Below are 25,383 nucleotides of genomic sequence, written 5' to 3'. Positions count from 1 at the left end.
TTAAGAATTAGGAACTGTGTTAAGAAATACTCCCGGGCCGGCGCCGCGGCTCAATAGGCTAATCCTCCGCCTGACATGCTGGCACCCCGGGATTCTAGTCCTGGTCGGGGTGCTGGATTCTGTCTCGGTTGCTCCTCTTCCAGTCCAGCTCTCTGCTGTGGCCTGGGAGTGCAGTGGAGGATGGCCCAAGTGCTTGGGCCCTGCACCCGCATGGGAGACCAGGAGAAGCATCTGGCTCCTGGCTTCAGATCAGCGCAGTGCACCGGCCATAGCGTGCCAGCCGCAGCAGCCATTGGGGGTTGAACCCCAAGAGAGAAAGGAAGAACTTTCTCTCTGTCTCTCTCTCTCACTGTCCACTCTGCCTGTCAAAAAAAAAAAAAAAATACTCCCATTATCTGTCACAAGCTTGACTATATTCTGATTGCTTTTTCCAGTTAAGAATTTCCCTATCACTTTTTGCATTACTTGAGCAATCAAGTAAAAAAGAGTTTGAGCTGCAAAGGATCTTAAAGAATCCAAGTCATTTACTTTACAGATTAATTTAGACCAATCAGTGGTCTCATAGGTTACACAGAACTAGAAATCTCATTTTCTGGATGCCAATCCACTTGATTACCTAGTGTGAAATTCTATTGTATTGGTATGTTTAAACATAGGCCATGTAAGAGTTCCAATTTTAATTTTTATTTAGAACTTTTTAAAGTCCTTTGAGCATCTCTTTGTAGAACCTATTATCTGATCAGGAAATAAATGTCACCAGAATCTTGGTTTCTAGGCAACAGGTAGGCATTAGAAATTAGTAAACTGAAGCGCCGGCATCCAGTACGGGCGCTGGTTCGAGTCTCAGCTGCTCCTTTTCCGATCCAGCTCTCTGCTATGGCCTGGGATAGTAGTAGAAGATGGCCCAAGTCCCTGGGCCCCTGCACCCGTGTGGGAGACCCAGAAGAAGCTCCTGGCTCCTGGCTTTGGATCAGGGCAGCTCTGGCTGTTGCAGCCATCTTGGGGGGTGAACCATCGGATGGAAGACCTCTCTCTGCCTTTCCTTCTCTCTCTGTGTAACTCTGACTTTCAAGGAAAATAAATAAAAAAAATCTTTTAAAAAAAGAAATTAGTAAACTAGATTTTCAGCTCTGCTACTGACTTCCAAAATCATTTTGGAAAAGGACAAAGATGATAGCTAATTGTTTTGAAAGTAGAGATTAGATCAGAGATGGCAGTTAGTTGATGTATCTACCAGGAATTACTCCTTCTCAAACTCAGAGTTGACTATAATAATTTCTGTATACTTTTCACCTGAGGCCAGCTGTGGCATTGAGATCCTTTTTAGCAGCTTACTTTTAGATAGCCAGTACCACTTGATGGGAATAAGGTAAAGTTGATTTTCCATACCTGACAAGGAGCATTGTAAAGCAAAATTATACAGTGAATGAGAAAGAAAACTGAAACTCCATAGTCATTTTGTCTGATTATCAAGCTGTGAGTTTCCTTTTGTTTAAATTGTTGGCATTATTTTGTTGATTTGTTGGTTATTAGCAGGTTAAGAATTCAAAACCACAAATACTGTATGTTACGAGTTAATATGTGAAATGTGAGTTTGTTGGGATCAATCACAAATTCTAAACATACCTAAAGTTTTAATTAGGCTCTTTTGATTTTAATAGAAAAGAGTTCCTTGGGTTAACTCAAACAATGGGGGAGATTATTGTAAAGATTAACAGCGAGATTCGGAGAAGATGGTGGAATAGGGAGGGAGCACACCGAAGGTCCAGTAAGGGAAGGTTCAAAGAGGGGTGAGAATTTGTAGTTTTTAAGGAACAGGAAGCCCTTCCTGAAACTGGGGAGATAGGGTGGACACGTGAGGAGGACGCGGACGCCTGAGGCGCAGGATACCAGCAGGAGTGTGTACGCACCAGCGCTGGAAGCCGAGGTGAGACAGGGCGCTCGTCCAGCACAGCGGCAACAGCCGCCGCTGCCCCTCCCCCAACCCACCCTGGGACGGACACTGAGAAACACACAACTGAGTAGGGGAGGAAATAGAAAACGGAACAGAGTGAGTGGTGCCTGCGGAAAGAGTGTGCGATTCAGGGGTACTAATTGAGAGACTGAGTAAGCCAGTATCTCTTGGCGCCTCCTCGGAGCTGCAGCAGGCGGGAAGCAGCCATTTTGTCTGTTTACATTCAGGCTTAAAGGAGAACTGTCCTTGCCTCAACACTAACCCTCAGAGGCGGGGCCCAAAGGTGGAGCAGAGCAACAGGACACTTCTTGCTCCAGGGAAGGCAGCTCAAAGCCCTGACGCCCGTCTACTCAAGTTACAAGAAAAAAAAAATTGAATAACACCTGTGGCAGGGGAAAAGGGCAGGATCCAGAGCTGCAGCAGGCAGAGAGCAGCCATCCTGTCTGTTTACGTTCAGGCTGTGTAGAGCAGCCTGCTTACACTGGATATTGGTACAGACTCACAGCAGCCTATAGCAGAGGGAAATCAACCTGAAAAACCACCCAGACAGAATGCCAAAAAACAAAACAAAAACCCACAATAAGAATATAGAAGAACATATAAACTTGCCAATGGAGCAGGCTAAACCAACCATAACAGAGGCAGAAGAAGAAGAAGTTGAAACCACGCCAGAAAAAGAATTCAGGAAATTAATAATCAGAATGCTTAGAAATAATGAGAAACAGTGTCAAGAGCTGAATGAAAAACAAGCCCAAGGATTAGAGATCCTAAAGAGAAGCCAGAATGAAATACTAGAACTGAAAAACTCAATCAACCATATAAAAAACACCGTGGAATCCCTAGGAAATTGAACAGATGAAATAGAAGACCGAATATCAGAATTCGAAGACAAACTTCCCGAAATAATACGGTCAGTTCAAACGCAGGAAGAAGAAATTAAAAAATTAAAAAATACGGTCGGAGACCTACAAGATTCAATCAAACGGTGTAATGTTTGGATAATAGGAGTCACTGAGTGGGTGGAAAGAGAGAATGGATTGGAAGGTGTCTTCAACGAAATAATATCAGAAAACTTCAAACAAAGGCAGCTGGGTAACAACACACAAATACAACAGATATCCAGGACTCCGAACAGAGCAGACCAGAAGAGAAATTCACCACGACACATTGTGGCAACACTCAGTTCAGTGACACACAAAGAACAAATCCTAAAATGAGCCAGAGAAAAGCGACAAATCACATTCAGGGATAAGTCAATCAGACTCACCCAGACTTCTCATCGCAAACACTACAGGCAAGGAGACAATGGCATGATATATTTCAAGTTTTAAAAGACAAACGATGCCAGCCTAGAATACTATACCCTGCAAAGCTATCATTTATGAATGAAGGGGAAATAAAGATCTTCCATGACAAACAGAAACTGAAAGAATTTGTATCCACGCGTCCAACCCTACAACACTTGCTCAAAGACATGCTGCACACAGAAATACAAAAACAAGAACTTCACTACAAAAAAAAAAAAAAAGCGAATCTAGAGTAACTCACAAAGTTCAAAATACATGAACAGCTCCTTTCAGGAAACATGAAGGAGAAAAGACAGTACTTAACAGTAATCACATTGAATGTGAATGGTCTTAATTCCACGACAAAGAGACATAGACTAGCTGATTGGATAAAGAAAGAGAATCCATCTATATGCTGCCTTCAGGAGACACACCTTATCAGCAAAGATGCGCGCAGAATGAAAGTGAAAGGATGGAAAAAGATACTCCAAGCTAACAGAAATCAAAAAAGAGCTGGTGTGGCCATCCTAATATCAGACAAAATAGAATTTAACATAAAAACTATTAAAAGAGACAGAGAAGGGCACTATATAATGATTAAAGGATCTATCCAACAGGAAGATATTACTATTATAAATGTATACACACCTAATTACAGGGCGCCTGGCTACCTGAAAGAATTACTAAAGGATTTAAAGGGAGATATAGACTCAAATACAATAGTAACAGGGGACTTCAACACCCCACTCTCACCAATGGACAGATCAACCAGACAGAAATTCAACAAGGAAACAACTGAGCTAATTGATGCCATAGACCAAATAGACCTAATAGATATCTTCAGACACAGAGTTCACTTATTTCTCCCCAGTACATGGAACATTCTCTAGGATTGACCATATGCTAGGCCATAAAGGGAGCCTCAACAAGTTCAAAAAAATTGAAACTATACCATGCAGCTTCTCAGACCATAGTGCAGTGAAACTTGAAATCAACAACCCAAGAATCTCTACACCATATGCAAATATATGGAGAATGGACAACATGATCCTAAATGAACAGTGGGTCATTGAAGAAATTAAAAGAGAAATCAAAAGATTTCTAGAAACAAATGAAAATGATAACACAACTATCAAAACATGTGGGACACAGCAAAACCAGTGCTAAGAGGAAAGTTTATAGCAATTAGTGCCTACATCAAGAAGCTGGAAAGGAACCAAACAAATGAACTCTCCATGCACCTAAAGGATTTAGAAAAACAACAGCAAATAAAGCCCAAATCCAAAAGGAGGAAAGAAATACTAAAGATTAGAGAAGAAATAAACAGAATTGAAACCAAAAAACAATACAAAAGATCAACAAAACCAGGAGCTGGTTCTTTGAAAAAATAAACAAAATCGACACACCATTGGCCCAACTAACCAAAAAAAGGAGAGACCCAAATCTGTAAAATCAAAGATAGTAATGGAAATGTAACAACAGACACAACAGAAATAAAAAGAATCATCAGAAACTACTACAAAGAGATGTATGCTAACAAATTGGGGAACCTGGAAGAAATGGATAGATTCCTGGACAAATACAACCTTCCTAAACTGAGCCGTAAAGATATAGAAAATCTAAACAGACCCATAACCATGGAAGAAATTGAATCAGTAATAAATGCACTACCAAAAAAGAAGAGCCCAGGACCTGATGGCTTCACTGCCGAATTTTACCAGACATTTAGAGAACAACTAACCCCAGTTCTTCTCAAATTATTCAAAACGATTGAAAGAGAGGGAATCCTTCCAAATTCTTTCTACAAAGCCAATATCACCTTAATTCCTAAGCCCGGAAAAGACACAACAGAGAAAGAAAACTACAGACCTATCTCCCTGATGAACATAGATGCAAAAATACTCAACAAAATTCTGGCAAACCGAATCCAACTGCACATTAGAAAGATCATTCACCCGGACCAAGTGGGATTTATCCCTGGTATGCAGGGATGGTTCAATATTTGAAAGTCAATCAATGTAATACATCACATTAATAAATTGAGAAACATAAATCATATGGTTATCTCAATAGATGCAGAGAAAGCATTTGACAAAATACAACACCCTTTCATGATGAAAACCCTAAGCAAATTGGGGTTAGAAGGAACATTCCTCAACACAATTAAGGCAGTCTGTGATAAACCAAAGTCCAGCATCATATTCAATGGGGAAAAGTTGGAGGCATTTCCATTGAAAACTGGCACCAGACAGGGATGCCCACTCTCATCATTGCTATTCAATATAGTCCTAGAAGTGTTAGCCAGAGCCATCAGGCAAGAAAAAGAAATTAAAGGGATACAAATGGGAAAGGAGGAAGTTAAACTATCCCTATTTGCAGATGACATGATACTATATATAGGGGACCCAATAAACTCCTATAAGAGACTACTGGAACTCATAGAAGAGTTTGGTAAAGTAGCAGGATACAAAGTCAATGCTTAGAAATCAACAGCCTTTGTATACACAGACAATGCCAGGGCCGAGGAAGAACTACTAAGATCAATCCCATTCACAATAGCCACAAAAACAATAAAGTACCTTGGAATAAATTTAAGCAAGGAGGTCAAAGGCCTGTATGATGAAAATTACAAAACACTAAAGAAAGAAATAGAAGACGACACAAAAAAATGGAAAAACCTGCCATGCTCGTGGATTGGAAGAATAAATATCATCAAAATGTCCATTCTCCCAAAAGCAATTTACAAGTTCAATGCAATACCAATCAAAATACCAAAGTCATTCTTCAAAGACCTAGAAAAAACGATGCTGAAATTCATATGGAGAAACAGGAGACCCAGAATAGCTAAAACAATCCTTTACAATAAAAACAAGGCTGGAGGCATCACAATTCCAGACTTCAAGGCATACTACAGGGCAGTTATAATCAAAACAGCCTGGTACTGGTACAAAAACAGATGGATAGACCAATGGAACAGAATAGAAACACCGGAGATCAATCCAAACATCTATAACCAACTCATATTCGACAAAAGACCTAAAACCAACCCCTGGAACAAGGATAGCCTCTTCAACAAATGGTGCTGGGAAAACTGGATGTCCACATGTTGCAGTATGAAGCAAGACCCCTACCTTACACCTTATACAAAAATCCACTCGACATGGATCAAAGAACTAGAGATGCACCATGACACCATGAAACTAATTGAGAGCATAGGGGAAACCCTTCAAGATATCGGAATAGGTGAAGAATTCCTGGAGAAGACCCCACAGGCACGGGTAATCAAAGATAAAATAAACAAATGGGATTACCTCAAATTGAAGAGTTTCTTAACAGCAAAGGAAACAGTCAGGAAAGCGAAGAGGCAACCAACAGAATGGGAGATGTTATTCGCAAACCACACAACAGATAAAGGATTAACAACTAGAATCTACACAATGATCAAAAAACACCACAGAATCAAAACAAACAACCCAATAAAAAAATGGGCCAAGGACCTTAACAGACATTTTTCAAAAGAGGAAATCCAAATGGCCAACAGACACATGAAAAAATGCTTAGGATCCCTAGCCATCAGGGAAATGCAGATCAAAACCACAATGAGATTCCACCTCACTCCAGTTAGATTGGCTTACATACAGAAATCAACCAACAACAGATGCTGGCAAGGATGTGGAGAAAAAGGGACACTAATCCACTTTTGGTGGGAATGCAAACTGGTAAAGCCACTATGGAAGACAGTCTGGAGAATCCTCAGAAATCTGAATATAGCACTACCACAGGACCCAGCCATCCCACTCCTTGGAATATACCCAAATGGAATTAAAGGGGAGAAAAAAAGCCATTTGCACCTCAATATTTGTTGCAGCTCAATTCACAATAGCTAAGACATGGAATCAACCTAAATGTTCATCAACGGATGACTGGATAAAGAAACTATGGGATATGTACTCTATGGAACACTATACAGCAGTAAAAAAAAAAAAAACACAATGAAATCCGGGCATTTACAACAAAATGGAGGAAGCTGGAAAACAACATGCTGAGTGAAATAAGCCAGTCCAAAAGGGACAAATATCACATGTTCTCCCTGATCGATAGCAAGTAAACGAGCACCTAAAATGATACCCATTGAAGTGAAATGGACACTATGAGACAATGACATGAGCAGCCCTTGTCTAGACTGTTGAGGAACAACCTACTATTTTGTTCCTTTAGTATTTTTGTCGTCGTTGTTGCTCGGTTTGCTCTACACAAGACCACTGGTTGAACTCTGCAATCAATGCACAACCATTCTTAAGCGTTTAAAAATTAACAGAAAACTGATCTCTGTGAAACATAGGAGTGGGAATAAGAGAGGGAGGAGATATATAGGATGGCACATACTCAGACCTACCTCCAATGGTGGAACTAGAAATGTGCCGGGGGATTTCAACTCAACCTTACCAAGGAGGCAGGTACCAATGCCAGCACACTTGGTAAAGTGACAAGTACAAATACACAACTGATCAAAAAGATGGGGTAAGCGTCGAAGAGATTACACAAATAAGAACTGTAAGCAAATAATGACAAATAGAATCAAAAGGGAGACAATGATCCTGCAGGGGAAGCAGGACACACAGCAGACTCATAGAATGGCAAATGCCCAAAACAGCACTCCTGCCTCAGAATCAACCCTTGTGACATTCGGATCTGACTAAAAGGTCCATGAGAGTCTCACAGGCATGGAAAGCCATGACACAGTGGCAAAAAACAATCTAAATGAAAGATCCTGGTGAACAAGACCCCAGCAGAAGAATCAGGCCATCAAGAAGAGAGGCGCCTTTTTCTGAAGGGAGGAAGGAACCTCCACTGTGATTTGGCCTTGACTAAACAAATTCAGAGTTGGTGAACTCAAGGGGCTTCCATAGCCTAGACAGCTCATAGCAAGAGTCTCGGGTGATTGCTGACATCATAAATAAGAGTGCCAACTGTTAAATCAACAACGGGAGTCACTGGGTTCATGCTCCCCACGTAGGATCTCTGTCCTTAATGAGTTTAACTATGAAACTCAAAAACAACACTGCTAGTTGAACAATACCCTATACCTGGTTCGGTTGTGTGAGTGCAGCCTGTTGAAATCCCTGCTTAGTATATACTAAGTTGATCTTCAGTATATGAAGGTAATTGAAAATGAAACTCGATGAAGGTGGGATGGGAGAGGGAGTGGGAGAAGGGAGGGTCACGGGAGGGAGGGAGGTGGGGGGGGGGGAGCCACAACAATACAAAAGTTGCATTTTATATTCTACTTAAAGCTATTGGTTGAACTCTGTAATTAATACACAATTACTCTTAGATGTTTAATTAATGCTAAAACTAGTACTCAAATAGTATTTTACACTTTATGTTTCTGTGTGGGAGCAAAATGTGGAAATCTTTACTTAATATACACTAAATTGATCTTCTGTATATAAAGATAATTGAAAATTAATCTTGATGTGAAGGGGAAGGGGAAGAGGGAGTGGGAGAGGGGAGTGTTGTGGGTGGGAAGGAAGTTACGGGGGGGAGGAAGCTATTGTAATCCATAAGTTGTACTTTGGAAATTTATGCTCATTAAATAAAAAAAAGATTAACAGCAATAGCATAGATAGATATTCCATGGAAATCCTAAAAGGGAAACTATTGGCACTGATGGGCCAAACTGGAAGTGAATCCAAGGCTCAGGAGCTCAGTAGCAAGAATTCTTGACTTCTGTCTAGTGCTTAGCTATCAATATGAATCGGCTATGTTATCTCCCTGGTTTGCTTCACAACCAGTTCACTTAGTCATTCGTGATATGCTTTATCTCTTTTTCTATCTGTTTACTAATAGAGCTTTCCATAACATGGACTTGCTTCATGGCTGTGATACTACTTCACTGACTTCTCTTCACACATTATTTTTGCTTCAATGTCTACTAACTAATATTTGAATCTTAAGTTTTTAATTCTAGTTCTAAAAGGATCTTTTTTTTTTTTAAGGTTTATTTGTTTATTTGAAAGGAAGAGTTAGAGAGGGAGAGACAGATGGCTGCAATAGCTGGGGCTAGGCCAAACTGAAGCCAGGAGCCTGGAGCTTCTTCTGGGTCTCCCATGGGATGTCAGGGGCCCAAGTACCCAGACCATCCTCTGCCTCCTTCCCAGGAGCATTAGCAGGGGAACTGGATTGGAAGTGGAGCAGCCCAGACATGAGCTGCCACTCATGAGATTGCCAGTGTTGCAGGCAGAGACTTAACCTGTTGTGCTACAGCCTGATCATCTTTGTATATCAGGCTTTTTGCTTGTTTCTGGCTATAAGGATATGGTTACCAGCAATGATGCAATCAGAAATGACTAAAAGGAGTTTGTATAGTTCAACACATGGCTTCTTTACTGTTATTTTGTAAGGGATATTTTAATGGAACAGTTTATCATAGGGTAATAGTAAAGCAAGTCTTGACTGATCTGTCTTGAGTTGATGTTATTAAAAATTTGTTCAATCAAGTTTTTAATGAATCTACAGCAATTTAAAGTTCTGGATTCCTAATTTACATTGTTCATCATTAAATGTCCTTGACGTGTAATTCTTATAAATTGTCTGTTCTTATCTGTTGAGGAAATGACCATGTATGTATCTGAGTCATGGTACATTTAGGTTCATAATGGAGACTAGTAACAAGTATTAGAATGGCGGAAAGATTCTTTGGATAGATATAGAAATTGGAATATCTAAATGTTTTCTTAAAATAGCAGTGTATTTAAAATTGTGTTTTAAATGGTCAAAATGATAAGTCATATTTCAAGTTGTAATTGTAAGAAATCCATATAGGAAATAGTATATGAAACTAGTTTGATTTGGATTATATATACCAAGAAATAATTTTTAGTTTTGATTATGTTAAAATAATTAGTGGTATCTGATAGGATTTTATAAAGCTATGATCAGTACCAAATCAGAAGAATTTTAGGTTTTGTTGCATTTAAAGCATTATTTTTATAAAAGGCAAGGTGGAGAAATGCTTTGCAAATCAGAAAAAGGTTATGCAGTGGTATTAGTGTGATTAGTATATCCTGAAGGATTGTCCCACTTTGATAATTCCTTTTTAGATTAATAATTCAACTACCTTATTTTCAACTTTCATTTATATTTTTAATTTTATCATGTATACTTGTAAACTGTCTGAGGAAAAACATAGGAAGTATACAAATTAAATTGATATATTTAAAGACTGATATTTTCATCTGGAATGATTGTTTACATATGTTGTTATTGAGGCATTGAAACCCAGGAAAAAATGCACATAATAAAACCATTTTAAGCAGTCTGTAACTATTCATGTAATTAATTCTTTCCACTTCAAAAAGTATGTTTCTTCTTTATGTAAAATGCTATTTAAACAATTTTTGGCCAAGGGAAAATGAATTGTTTATAATAGCAAAATATGTACTGATCACAAGTCTGTTAAAATTCATCAGTTTACTTGGTTATACAGATGCTCCTGAACTTACGATGGGGTTATGTCCAGATAAACCTGTCCTAAGTTAAAAATATTCTAAGTTGAAAATGCATGTAGTACATCTAATTTCTTGAACATGAAACCTTAATAGAATAGAGCATTGATTGTTTAACTTTGTAATCACATGATTGCCTGGTGAAGAAAATAGAGTGTCTTATGTTACCAGCCCAGGAAAAAAATCAAAATTCAAAATTTAAGATTTCTGTGGAATATCACTTTCATACCATTGTAAATTTGGGACTTTATAGAGTGTGTATTCATTTCATTGCAGTTACCAGCTCTATTTATCAGTGTATTATTTTAAAATTAGAATAATAATAACAGTATAAACATTCCTGTTTTCATTTTGAGTCTATTGTAAATCTTTTGTCCTTTCTTTTTTTTTTTTTTACTTTTTGAACAAATCAGAGACCAGAAATGAGTGGAATGCTACCTAAAAAAGCCAAAAGTCTATTTTAACTTTTGTTTGATACCATTTAAATGAAGAAAGAGAAAAAAATCCCAAAATTTCAGCTGATAACTATCCCGTTCAGACACTGGTAAAGATGTCACTCAATCTAAGTCGACCTTCCTCATCAGAGGTAAGAAAATATTTTTATACTAAGTTCAGAAAAAGTAATTGCTTTTTTAAAAGTTTTGACGAAGCCAAAATGTAAATTATAATAAATATTAGGAATTGACTTTACCATGATCCCAATTTTTTGTGTCCCATGATCTGATTATACTTCTTGTGTCTCTAGCTTACTTCCTCTACTGCTCATACTGTATTTGAATATCCAGTGTATTGATCCTATCACTTTTTTTAACCCTCCCCCAACTGGTGATATCCTGCATACACCAGTCACTCCTTTGCATGTATTTTTGACGCCTTTGACCCTCTCTTGTGTCATTACTCCCTTTGGAAAAACAATAACCCTATTTAGTCCATTTTCCCACCTATTCTATGTATACTCTTGAGCAGTTGAACATGGCTAGAGAAAATATACTAGCCTAAGTCCTGTTCTCACTTTAAACTCATGACCATGAATCTCAAGTAGGCAATTATACTGTCTGCCACTCACTGATTCACTCTTCTAGAAAAGCATCTCATACCTTCTCAAACCCCCAGTATCTTCTTCCCATTTTCTCTTAAACCAACCATAGACAAGCTTTCGCTTTTCACAAATCTGCTCTTTGTAAATTCATCTCTTCATCATAAGATGGTCAGTTCTTATCATAAACATACTTACTCTATCCTTGCACACCTGTTGACACCATTAATCACTCCCTTCCTTTAAATAATTTCTTCAGTTGGCTTCTAGCATGCACATTATCTTGGTTTTCATCATACCTCCCTGGATATTCATTTTGTCTTCTACCTGATATCTCAATATAGAGTATTTTTTTATTTTTAAGATTTATTTATTTATTTGGAAAATCAGAATTACAGACAGGGAGAGAGAGAGGCAGAGACCTTCTATCTACTGGCTAACTCCCCAAATGGCCACAATGGCCAGAGCTGGGCCAGACCCAAGCCAGGATCCAGGAGCTTTTTCTAGGTCTCCCATATGGGTACATAATGGCCTGCTGCTTTCTCCAGGCCATTAGCAGGGAGCTGGATCAGAGTGGAGCAGCCGGTACACAAGCCAGCGCCTATATGGGATGCTGGCATTGCAAACAGCAGCTTTACCCACATGGCCGCAACACTGGCCCCAAGAGTATTCTTTATTTTCTTTTCTGTATGCCTCGTTCCTTGATGTTCTCATCTAGCCTAATAGATTTAAATACAATTGTTATGCTATAGGTTTCCAAGTTTATATCCCCAGCCCAGTCTTCTACATGTACAAATGAGAATACTTCAAGAAGTTTTTGGAAAAATGGAATTTAAAGATATGTTTATTTTGATGCAAAGGTTCTTGGGGATCCATGCATAATTTTTTCACAATATATGTTTTCCATAAATTTTGAAATACTCCTTCAACTAACTCCTTGATATCTCCAATTGGATCATTAATAGACATCTCAACATATCAGAAACTGGATCTTTTTCCCCTCCTAGAAACCTGACTACCCATTGTGGGGAGCAGCTCGGACTGGACTAAGTTACTGGAATTAAGACTTATTCTATGCATCTGCTCTCCTCTGTGGGGAGCAGCTCGGACTAGACTAAGTTACTGGAATTAAGACTTATTCTATGCATCTGCTCTCCCACAATATGGCGCTGGGAGAGAAGTAAACAGCTTCCGCACAGCTGCCTCCAGTTCAACCAATAAACTGTAGGACCTACTCCTGATTGGAGAGCAGCGTGCTCGGCGTGTGGGCAGCCGAGTTGGGATTGGCGGAGGAGGACTATAAAGGAGGAGAGAGACGGCATGCACCGGGAACATCTATGGGGAACATCTAAGGGAACCCGTGCAGCCCGCGAGAGAACCGGCCGGCGGTGTGCCGCTCCCCTGCGGAAGTGGGGAATGCGGCCAGGGGGAACTGCCCTTCCACGGAGGTGGAAGGGATAGTAGCCAACCCGGGAAGAACCAGCAGCAAACCCGGGGAGGGCCGAGCAGACGAAAGAACAGCGCAGGGTCCTGTGTTGCTCCTCCACGAAGAGGGGGAGCGACATAATGGTGCTGTGACTCGGATAGGAAACCTAGGACGGATAGCAAACTTAGGAGGGAAGAAACGGGAAGAAACGGGAAGAACTGGGAAAATACCGGAGAGAGAGACTAGCAAACAGCCTAGGGAAAAGCCGGACGAAAAGGGTGCCGGAAGAAGCTATTGAAAGCCTAGGCATAGACTCAGATACGGACTACGGGGGGAAGCTGGGAGAAATCTCTAAGGTCGAAAGCGAAAGTAAAAGCTAGAACAAACAGACTCGGACGCGGACTGTGGGGAGAGGCCAGGAGAAATGAGGGAGGAATATTGTTGGAGGAAAGCTTGGGGAAACATACCGGGTAGAGAAAAGTGTTAGGGAAATTGAAGCCACGGGGGGCAGGCCGAGGCGGATACGAAAGCCACTTTGGGATTCTCAAGTTAGCCCGGGAATAGGGGGCGAAAAGTTGAAACCAGAAGCTGAAACGTGAGCCAGGTTGGGATCCGTCTGATTAGCCCGGGGAGCAAAGGACGGGAAGCCAAACCGTGGGGCGGAGACGTACGCTGGGTTGAATTCGCCAGGCTAGCCCGGGGAACTTAGATTGAATGCTAGTGGCGGACACGTAAGCTACGCTGTGTTACTCGCGGAAGCCGCCGCGTGCAGAGAGAGCACGGGGCGTGAATAGATAGGGAACGGGGCTGGCGTAGGCCGTGGTTCAGACGCGAAAGGGTTAAGCGTGGAGACCGCGGAGCGCGCGAAGCCGAGCCGCGCAAAGCCGGGAAGCTGCGCAGATGAGAGAGGCGCGCGGGCTGAAGCGGCGCAGAGCCGGGAACCCGCCGGCGGGGCGAGGTGCCGGAAAGCCGCAGGGATAAGAGAAACAGAAGTTTAGAAGTAAAGTGAGAAAAATAGGAATGCTGGAAGATAGAAGTAAAATGGGAGAAATAGGAATGCCCGGAGATAGAGAAATAGAGAAATAAAAAGGCCTCCCTACAACACTGCAATGTGAGAGCTTGGATTCGGTCTGCCTAATCAAGTGAGGCGATGAGCACCTGCGGGCAGCTAGCAGCTTATGCGCCGCAGGTCACCGAAGACAGGCACGAATTAACATCAGTAAGGCTTCCCCACAATACAACAATATTAAGCTTGGATTCGGTCTGCCTGATTTAAGGCGGTAAGCGCCAGCAAGCAGCTCGACCAGAGTATGAGCTGCAGGTCACCGAAGATAGGCACGAACCAACACTAATAAGTCTCCCCCACAATAAGGCAATGAGAAGGCTTGGATTCGGTTTGCCTGATAGAGCTTGTAAGCCCCTGCAGGCAGAGCAAAGCATGCGCTGCAGGGCACCGAACACAGGCACGCATCAGCGCCTAAAAACCTCCTCACAACATGGCGAAGAGAGGACCCGGATTCGGTTTGCCTGATGGATAGGACTTGTAAGAGCCTGTGGCAACTCTAGCAAGTAGAGCAGAGTGTGTGCTGCGGGACACCGAAGACAGGCGCGTATCAACGCCAAAAAAATAAAAAGAAAGGGGGATCTGTGGGGAGCAGCTCGGACTGGACTAAGTTACTGGAATTAAGACTTATTCTATGCATCTGCTCTCCTCTGTGGGGAGCAGCTCGGACTAGACTAAGTTACTGGAATTAAGACTTATTCTATGCATCTGCTCTCCCACAATATGGCGCTGGGAGAGAAGTAAACAGCTTCCGCACAGCTGCCTCCAGTTCAACCAATAAACTGTAGGACCTACTCCTGATTGGAGAGCAGCGTACTCGGCGTGTGGGCAGCCGAGTTGGGATTGGCGGAGGAGGACTATAAAGGAGGAGAGAGACGGCATGCACCGGGAACATCTATGGGGAACATCTAAGGGAACCCGTGCAGCCCCCGAGAGAACCGGCCGGCGGTGTGCCGCTCCCCTGCGGAAGTGGGGAATGCGGCCAGGGGGAACTGCCCTTCCACGGAGGTGGAAGGGATAGTAGCCAACCCGGGAAGAACCAGCAGCAAACCCGGGGAGGGCCGAGCAGACGAAAGAACAGCGCAGGGTCCTGTGTTGCTCCTCCACGAAGAGGGGGAGCGACACCCATGGCTTTCCCCACTTGAGGTGGTGACGTGTCTGCCCTTTCAGTATCTGAAGCCAAATGCCTTGAAGTCATTACTTGATTATTCTTGCACACTTGTCTCTATTCTCTCAAATTCCACTTCCAGTGGCTTCATCATATATATAAAATCTGGCTACTTATCACTTCAACTGCTAGCACATTGTTCTGAGCCACCATCATCTTACACTTTAATTACTCCCAATAGCTTCAGGACAGTTTTCCTTTTCCGGCTAGCATCCCCTTAATCCAGGTATTTATGGGCATTTGAAAGTAAAGCATGTATGTTCTAATATAATATAATATAATATAATATAATATAATATAATATACAGGGCACCACTCATTTATAAAATATTTTTTAACCTGTATCATATGGAGGCTGTATAATTAACTCATTACAGGAGATAGAGGGGGTTGTAAAACAACTTAAATGATACATTATGCAGGGTAGAGAACACATTTTTTTCTTCTAAGGGCTATTTGGATATTTTAACATCACTCACAGGACACACAAAATTATCAGCTTAAAAATTAGTCTGCTATAAGTGTATTGAATTTTGAGTACTGACTGTGGTTGCCTTCGCAGGGCCAAACCAAATGCTTTCTCAGGCCTTATATAGCCCTTGGGTTGGATGTTTCCTGACTCTTGCTAGAGATAATAAATTCAGAATATAGAACATTCCATAAGACAACTGGCCCAATATCTTTAAAAATCGATGCCATAAAGATGTAAAAAACAGGGTTAGAGGGCCTGGCATTGTGGCTTAGTCCCCTTCAATGCCAGCATCCCATGAAGGTAACAGTTCTAGTCTTGGATGCTCCACTTCCAATACAGCTCTCTGTTTTTGTTTTTGTTTTCATTGCCTGGAAAAGCAGTGGAAGATGGCTCAAGTCCTTGGGCCCCTGCACCCATGTAGGAGACCCAAAAGAGCTCCAGGCTCTTGTCTCCGGATCAAACCAGCTCTGATCCAGCTTGCGGCCATTTGGGGAGTAAACTAGCAGATGGAAGACCTCTCACTCTCTCTCTTTCTCTGCCTTTGCCTCTGTAACTTTGCTTTTCAAATAAATAAATAAAACTTAAAAAAAACAGATTAGGAAACTCTTCAAGATTAAGATTTTATTTTTTTAACTTTTATTTAATAAATATAAATTTCCAAAGTACAGCTTATGGATTACAATGGCTTCCCCCCCCCCCCATAACTTCCCTCCTACCTGCAACCCTCCCATCTCCCGCTTCCTCTCCCATTCCATTTGCATCAGGATTCATTTTCAATTCTCTTTATATACAGAAGATCAATTTAGTATATATTAAGTAAAGATTTCAACAGTTTGCACCCACATAGAAACACAGAGTGTAAAATACTGTTTGAGTACTAGTTATAGCATTAATTCACAAACACATTAAGGACAGAGATCCTACATGAGGAATAAGTGCACAGTGACTCCTGTTGTTGACTTAACAAATTGACACTCTTGTTTATGGCATCAGTAATCACCCTAGGCTCTTGTCATGAGTTGCCAAGGCTATGGAAGCCCCGTGAGTTCACCGACTCTGATCTTATTTAGACAAGGTCACAGTCAAAGTGGAAGTTCTCTCATCCCTTCAGAGAAAGGTACCTCCTTCTTTGATGGCCCATTCTTTCCACTGGGATCTCACCAAATGCAGTGTATGGTCCTTAATTGAATTATGTATTGGGAAAGCATTTTGAAGACAATTGGGAAAACCTGAACATGGATTTATTTATTTATTTGAAAAGGCAAAGTTACAGAAAGGGAGAGACAGAGAGAGAAAGAGATCTTCCATCTGCTAGTTCACTCCCCGGATAGCAACAACAGCCAGGGCTGGCCCAGGCCAAAGCCAGGATCTTCATTTGGGTCTCCTACATGTTGGCAGGAACCCAAGCACTTGGGCCATCTTTCTCTGCTTTTTAAGCCATTAGCAGGGAGCTGGATTAGAAGTGGAGCACCTGGGGGGTACCACAGGATGCCAGTGCCACAGATGGAGACTTTACCTGCTATACCACGATGCTGACCTTGAATTAATTTTTTTGCTTTATTTAACAGGTAGAGTTATAGACAGTGAGAGACAGAGAGAAAGGTCTTCCTTCCATTGGTTCACTCCCAAATGGCACTGTGCCAATCTGAAGCCAGGAGCCAGGTGCTTCCTCCCGGTCTCCCATGTGGGTACAGGGGCCTAAGCACTTGGACCATCCTCCACTGCATTCCCAGGCCACAGCAGAGAGCTGGAGTGGAAGAGGAGCAGCTGAGACTAGAACCCTGCGCCCATATGGGATGCCGGCGCCACAAGGCAGAGGATTAACCAAGTGAGCCACGGTGCCAGCCCTAAATTTTTTAACATAAAAATTAGATTGTGATTATCTCATGGGAATCCTTACTTTTAGAAGATGGATGCTAAAATATTTAGGAGTATATTATCACGTTGGCTAATTTACTTAGAAGTAAGAGAGAGAGAGAAAATATGGTAAAATGTTAACTTAAAATAATTGATATTTGACATCCATAGGATTTTTCTTTTTTATTTGTATTTATGTTTAAAAGTTTTCGTATTAAACAAGTGATAATGTAAAAGGAAGTCGGATCTTGTCTTGCTTCTATTAAAACCCTGCCTTGCCTATCCATGTTGTAAGGCTTTAGAATGGCCAAGAGGCCCTATGTAATTTGTTCCCCCTCCACTTCCTTATTTTTCTTTATTTATTTATCTCTTACTACTTTTCCCCCAGTCTCTCTGCTTCAGTCTTACTAGCATGTTCTCAATTTAAGGACTGTGCTTTAGCTTTTACTGGGACTCTTTCCCTCTGGATCTTCACTTGGCTGATTCCTACTCTCCCGTAAGTCTTTACTAAGATCTCACCTCTCCCATGATACCTACCTTAACTATTCTATTTAAAACTAAAACTGTTTCAATCCCTCTATTTCCAGTCTACTCTACCATTATTCTATTTTCCTACTTATTAAGGCTTTCTAATGTGCTATATAAGCTATTGTTTTATATTTGTTGCTTATATTTTCTATATCTCTCGCAAGCACAGAACAAGTCTCAGGCATAAGAGATACTTGCCGTTGCTGCTAAATTTAAGGGATCACCAAAAAGTTCAATAATCAAGATGACTATTGTAATGAAATATTTTTTAAAATTAAAATTAATGCAAAGAATTTATTATGAACAGATATTAATAATTAAAATAAAGACAGGATCAAACAGTGTTCTGGTTAGCCATTTTAAAGCTTAAGGCAAAAGGAAAAAAGCACAAAAATATATATGTATATTTTTTAATTTTTTTAAAGATTTATTTATTTATTTGAAAGGCAGAGTTACAGAGATAGAGAAGGAGAGACAGAGAGGTCTTCCAATCACTGGTTCACTCCCTAAATGTCCACAATGTCCGGAGCTGGGCCGATCCAAAGCCAGGAGCCAGGAGCATCATCCTATACTCTCCCATGTGGGTGCAGGGGCCCAAACAGTTGGGCCATCTTCTACTGCTTTCTCAGACTCATTGGCAGGGAGCTGGATGGGAAGTAAAGCGTGGAGCAGTAGAGACTCAAACTGGTACCCGTATGGGACGCCAGTATCACAGGCAGCAAATTTACCTGCTATGCCACAACACCAGCCTCTTAATGTATTTTTTAAGTGGTTTATGATCTTAATGAAAATGTTATTGTGTTATTGCCAGTAAATCCAGGAAACTAAGAGTATAATAAATATTAGAGTTTTGTATAAATACAGTATTTAATCTTAAATAATATTGTGAGCTTTACTACAATGAACTATTAAAATGCATTTTTATTTTTTTTAATATAATGGCTTTATCTCCTTTTTCATTACATATCTTTTTATGGTACTATTCATTCTATTATCATATTTGTATGTATAATATACCTGTATATAAAACCCAGTGAAGGTAACAATTTTTTTTAAACTTTTATTTAATGAATATAAATTTCCAAAGTACGGCTTATGGATTACAATGGCTTCCCCCCCATAACGTCCCTCCCACCCACAACCCTCCCCTTTCCCACTCCCTCTCCCCTTCCATTCACATCAAGATTCATTTTCGATTCTCTTTATATACAGAAGATCAGTTTAGCATACATTAAGTAAAGATTTCAACAGTTTGCTCCCACACAGAAACATAAAGTGAAAAATACTGTTTGAGTACTAGTTATAACATTAAATCTCAATGTACAGCACACTAAGGACAAAGATCCTACATGAGGAGTAAGTGCACAGTGAATCCTGTTGTTGACTTAACAAATTGACACTCTTGTTTATGGCCTCAGTATCACCCTAGGCTCTTGTCATGAGCTGCCAAAGCTATGGAAGCCCCGTGAGTTCACTGACTCTGATCTTATTTAGACAAGGCCATGGTCAAAGTGGAAGTTCTCTCCTCCCTTCAGAGAAAGGTACCTCCTTCTTTGATGGCCCATTCTTTCCACTGGGATCTCACTCGCAGAGATCTTTCATTTAGGTTTTTTTTCCCTTCCAGAGTGTCTTGGCTTTCCATGCCTGAAATACTCTCATGGGCTTTTCAGCCGGATCCGCATGCCTTAAGGGCTGATAAAATGCACTTTTAGAAACATGTATGAATGTTTAGTTCAAGAAATATTTCATGCTGTAAAATATTCATACATTTCAATAAAGATAAGATCATATTTATTTCAAACTTCTTGTGATTTTGCATAATCTTTTTTTTTTATTTTTTTTTATTTTTATTTTTTATCTTTTATTTAATGAATATAAATTTCCAAAGTACGACTCATGGGTTACAATGGCTTCCCCCCCCATACCGTCCCTCCCACCAACAACCCTCCCCTTTCCCACTCCCTCTCCCCTTCCATTCACATCAAGATTCATTTTCGATTATCTTAATATACAGAAGATCAGCTTAGTATACCTTAAGTAAGTATTTCAACAGTTTGCTCCCACACAGAAACATGAAGTGAAAAATAATAGATGATTTTTTTTAAATGATGATGAAATCAGATCAGACCTATTGTCATGTTTAATCCCAGTGAGAGTCAAGTTGGGAATTGAAAATTTCTTTCTTTTTTTTTTTTTTTTTTTTTACAGAAGATCAGTTTAGTGTACATTAAGTAAAGATTTCAGTCGTTTGCACCCCCATAGAAACACAAAGTGAAATATACTGTTTGAGTACTCGTTATAGCATTAAGCCTCAGTGTACAGCACGTTAAGGACCGAGATCCTACATGAGGAGTAAGTGCACAGTGACTCCTGTTGTTGACTTTACCAATTGACACTCCTGTTTATGGCATCAGTAATCTCCCTATGCACCAGTTATGAGTTTCCAAGGCTATGGAAGCCCCTTGAGTTCTCCGACTCTTATCTTGTTTAGACACGGTCATAGTCAAAGTGGAGGTTCTCTCCTCCCTTCAGAGAAAGGCACCTCCCTCTTTGAAGACCTGTTCTTTCCACTGGGATCTCACTCACAGAGATCTTTTTGCCAGAGTGTCTTGGCTTTCCATGCCTGAAATACTCTCATGGGCTTTTCAGCCGGATCCGCATGCCTTAAGGGCTGATAAAATGCACTTTTAGAAACATGTATGAATGTTTAGTTCAAGAAATATTTCATGCTGTAAAATATTCATACATTTCAATAAAGATAAGATCATATTTATTTCAAACTTCTTGTGATTTTGCATAATCTTAATAGCATAGCTAGGGAATATGCATCTAAATGCTCTGGAGTACAAAATGACCATATGATCAATGTCATTATCTTGTCTGTACAAACATTTTAAATTGTTGATTAGTAATTCATTCTCAAAAGTATAGGAATAATTTACTTTTACAAAAACAATTTGAATAAAGCCTTCTGTTCAAGAACCATATTTATCTCTTATATAGATTATTGGTATTAATAATAGTTCATATTCAAAAGATATAGAAGAATTCTAATTAAGTTCAGAATAAAACATTGACAGAAAAGTTGATACAGACATATCCTATGTAAGAACAAACATTTCTTTCCCCATTACTGGTCAGAAATAGGGGTTCCTGGGATTCTGGGGAGCAAATATGTTCCCCCAAACCACAGTATTAACCCTTTTGCAGGTGCTGAGAGCTAGCAGTCATCACAGCCCTAGTAGGGAGACATATGCAAAGGGTAAGGATCACACAAGTCACCCCAACGCAACTGAGCAGATGGGGAAGGGGTAGGGGTATCTATTTCTTTTTCTTTTTTCTTGATGGATGCACATATTCCATGTATATTTCCATTGTGATTTTTAAACTTAAAATTCTGTAGTACCTCAATTGATTTTTTAATGCTTTAAATTTTAACTGATGTTCTTCTCAATTTATTCAGCTGGTGGAACTTCATGTTTTTTATGTCCCTGAAGGATCATGGAACTATAAGTTAAATACCATTTCAATACAAGTTGTTAACAAATTCATTTCAGCTGGATTTATAAGGCAAGTATTTTTAGTCATGTAACTGTGTGAAAAGTACTCTTTCATTGTCAGAAAAAATGCTTTCTGTAAATTAAAAAAATTACAAGTTAAAAAAATATCTTGTTCATAGAATAGATTATTTCCAAAACTTAATGCTTTCAATAAATAATGCTATGAACATTTAAGTTAAAAAAAGTTCTTTAAGTACAGATGTCACTTGGCCATAAGACTGACACATAGAAAACAGTATAAAAACTGTGGATTACTATGGTTATGCACATAGAGAATTAGGAGAGAAATTATCTGAAATTAAAATCCTGTTGAAGAGCTGTGAATAATAAAGCATCATACCCACAATGCCTTTTTCTTTTAATTGTTTGGAAATATAAGCAACATATATATACATTTATGTGTGTACTATGTAGTTTATATGGATGTATGTGTGTATTTTCATATTCACAGGAAGCACACACAACATTACATGATTTGACTGTCAGTTGTTACCTTTTTTTTTTTTTCATAGAATAGTCTTTTTTTTTAAAGATATATTTATGGGGCCGGCACTGTGGCAGATAGAGCTGCCGCCTGCAGCATTGACATCCCATATGGGAATGAAGATCTCTCTCTGCCTCTCTCTGTATAACTCTGACTTTCTTTTTTTTCTTTTTTCTTTTTTTTTTTTCCTTTTTTTTTTTTTTTTTTTTGACAGGCAGAGTGGACAGTGAGAGAGAGAGACAGAGAGAAAGGTCTTCCTTTGCCATTGGTTCACCCTCCAATGGCCGCCATGGCTGGCGCACTGCGGCCGGCGCACCGCGCTGATCCGATGGCAGGAGCCAGGTACTTATCCTGGTCTCCCATGGAGTGCAGGGCCCAAGCACTTGGGCCATCCTCCACTGCACTCCCTGGCCATAGCAGAGAGCTGGCCTGGAAGAGGGGCAACTGGGACAGAATCCGGTGCCCCGACAGGGACTAGAACCCAGTGTGCTGGCTCCACAAGGCGGAGGATTAGCCTACTGAGCCGCAGCACTGGCCTTGACTTTCAAATAAATATTTTAAAAGAGAGAGGCAGAGAGAGAGAGAGAGAGGGGTCTTCCATCCGCTGGTTCACTCCCCAGTTGGCTACAACAGCCGGAGCTGCGCTGATCCGAAGCCAGGATCCTGGAGCTTCCTCCAGGTCTCTTACATGGATGCAGGGCCAACTTGGACTTGGGCCAACTCCCACTGCTTTCCCAGGCCACAGCAGAGAGCTGGATTGGAAGTGGAGCAGCTGGGTCTAGAACTGGCGCCCGTATGGCATGCCGGTGGCACAGGCGGAGGCTTAGCCCACTACGCCACAGCACCGGCCCCAGTTGTTACTTTTCTTGAGTGTCCCTGTCTTCCTAATCTTCCACATTGCTTTCTTGGACAACAACCTTCTTTTTGTTCTGGACCACTTCAGACATGGCCCTAACTCAGGACCCTTGTACTTGCTGTTCCTATTATCTAGAAAGCATTCTATGCCCTTATGGTATGGTCTATTATCTCTTCCATGTCTTTACTCAGATATTATGTTTTTGTGTAGATATTTTCCAATCACTGTATTTCAGGAGTGGGTGTAAGCTGCCGCTGGAATGCCCACATGCCATTTCTGTGTCTGTGATGGAGTCCCACCTCTACTTCTAACCCAGCTTCTTGCTAATGTGTAACATAGGAGACTGCAGATGATGGCTTAAGTACTTGAGTCCCTGCCACCCACCTGGGAGACCTAGATGAAATTCCTGGTTTCTGGCTTTAGCCTGGCCTGGCCCTGGCTGTTTCTGGCATTCAAGGTGTGAACCCAGGGATGGAAGATCTCTCTAACTCACTCTATTGCTCTGCTTTTCAAATAAAAATAAATAACAGCTATTGTCCCTTTCTCTCTTCTGTTTTATTTTTCTGTATGGTACTTAGCATTGTCTTATGAATTATATTTTTTGCTATTAATTTTCTGTCCAACTACTAGATTATAAGTTTTTGAGGGCAGAGACTTTTGTCTGTTTGTTGATTGCCCCATGTCCATTCCTTGAAACAATGTCTGGGGACCGGCAGTGTGGCATAGTGCAAAAGGCTGCTGGCATCCCATATGGACACCCATTGGTGTCCTGGCTGCTCCATTTCTGATCCAGCTCCCTGCTAATGGCCTGAGAAAAGCAGCAGAAGATGGCTCAAGTGTTTGTGCCCCTGCCACCCACATGGGAGACCCAGATGAATCTCCTGTCTCCTGGCCTCAGCCAGGCCCAGGCCTGGCCATTGTGGACATCAAGATTGTATGTGTGTGTGTGTGTGTGTGTGTGTGTGTGCGTGTCTGTAACCCTGATGTTCAAATAACTAAGTTTTTTTACAAAGAAAAATATCTGATATATAGTAGATATTCAATAAATATTTATTAGTTAAATAAATTAATTCTCTAATATTCCATGCCTTGAAACAATAGCACATATTAAGTTTTCAATCAGTTCTCTAACATTCCCATTAGGTCCCTAGAAAAATAAGAACATAGAACAATAGCATTAGTGATAATGTTAAATTTTAGACCTTGAGGAATGAAATATCCCTTATGAACAAACAAGCAGAAGCTGACAAAATTTGATCATGGGAGACAATTTTTTCATGGTTAAAGCAACTTTATTGATGGCAGTTAGTACAAATCAATAAATATTGATCTCTGAAGAAGAGCTCAGTTATCAGATTATTGGTCCATAGAGAGCTGAATGAAATTGAACCAAGTGATTACCAGGATGACTGAAGTAAATCCTTCTTGGGAAATGAAGACATAGCCAGCTGATGAATGGCATTTGATGTTCACAACTGTCAGAACCATGGGAACTCTGTACAGGAGGCCATTGGCTTTCCTACCCTTCAGATGAATTGGAATTCCATTACTCTCCTGAAACAGCGTTTTGTTTCTCTGGAACTTTAATTTCAAAATATGTGTCTGAAGCATACATGTAGTCTGGACAGTGCTCTGGACAGTCTATAAAGAGCCAGAAAATACTGCAGCATCTTGACTCAGGTACTGCCCACTAACCACAGTTGAACACCAGGAGTCATTATGGAAATTTTTAAGTAGTAGCTACTCCTGTCAAACATTCAAAACAAATATAAATATATGTTGTCGCTCCCCCTCTTCGTGGAGGAGCAACACAGGACCCTGCGCTGTTCTTTCGTCTGCTCGGCCCTCCCCGGGTTTGCTGCTGGTTCTTCCCGGGTTGGCTACTATCCCTTCCACCTCCGTGGAAGGGCAGTTCCCCCTGGCCGCATTCCCCACTTCCGCAGGGGAGCGGCACACCGCCGGCCGGTTCTCTCGGGGGCTGCACGGGTTCCCTTAGATGTTCCCCATAGATGTTTCTGGTGCATGCCGTCTCTCTCCTCCTTTATAGTCCTCCTCCGCCAATCCCAACTCGGCTGAGTACGCTGCTCTCCAATCAGGAGCAAGTCCTACAGTTAATTGGTTGAACTGGAGGCAGCTGTGCGGAAGCTGTTTACTTCTCTCCCAGCGCCATATTGTGGGAGAGCAG

General features: G+C 40.8%; 1 protein-coding gene across 9 annotated transcripts in view; it reads left to right on the top strand.

Moving 5' to 3' along the window:
- Positions 1-25,383, top strand: part of SPATA1 (spermatogenesis associated 1) — an 89,872-nt gene that overhangs the window by 10,114 nt on the left and 54,375 nt on the right. For 6 of the 9 annotated variants that reach the window (XR_007923998.2, XR_007924000.2, XR_007923999.2 and 3 more), the window contains exons 2-3: positions 11,162-11,334; positions 21,762-21,868. Coding sequence is in view for 6 of the 9 variants with exons in the window: in XM_051857540.2 (XP_051713500.1) it covers positions 11,299-11,334; positions 21,762-21,868 (143 nt within the window). In the remaining 3 variants the exon portion in view is untranslated. Of the gene's footprint in view, positions 1-3,908; positions 8,403-11,161; positions 11,335-21,508; positions 21,561-21,761; positions 21,869-25,383 lie in introns of those variants that run through there. The other 3 variants (XM_051857541.2, XM_051857539.2, XM_017346132.3) reach the window with 3 other exon arrangements.

Source organism: Oryctolagus cuniculus, chromosome 7 (genome assembly GCF_964237555.1).
Source record: "Oryctolagus cuniculus chromosome 7, mOryCun1.1, whole genome shotgun sequence".
Classification (NCBI taxonomy): Eukaryota; Metazoa; Chordata; class Mammalia; order Lagomorpha; family Leporidae; genus Oryctolagus; species Oryctolagus cuniculus.
Note: the sequence above shows the minus strand (reverse complement) of the source record. Positions and strands in the feature narration are given on the sequence as shown.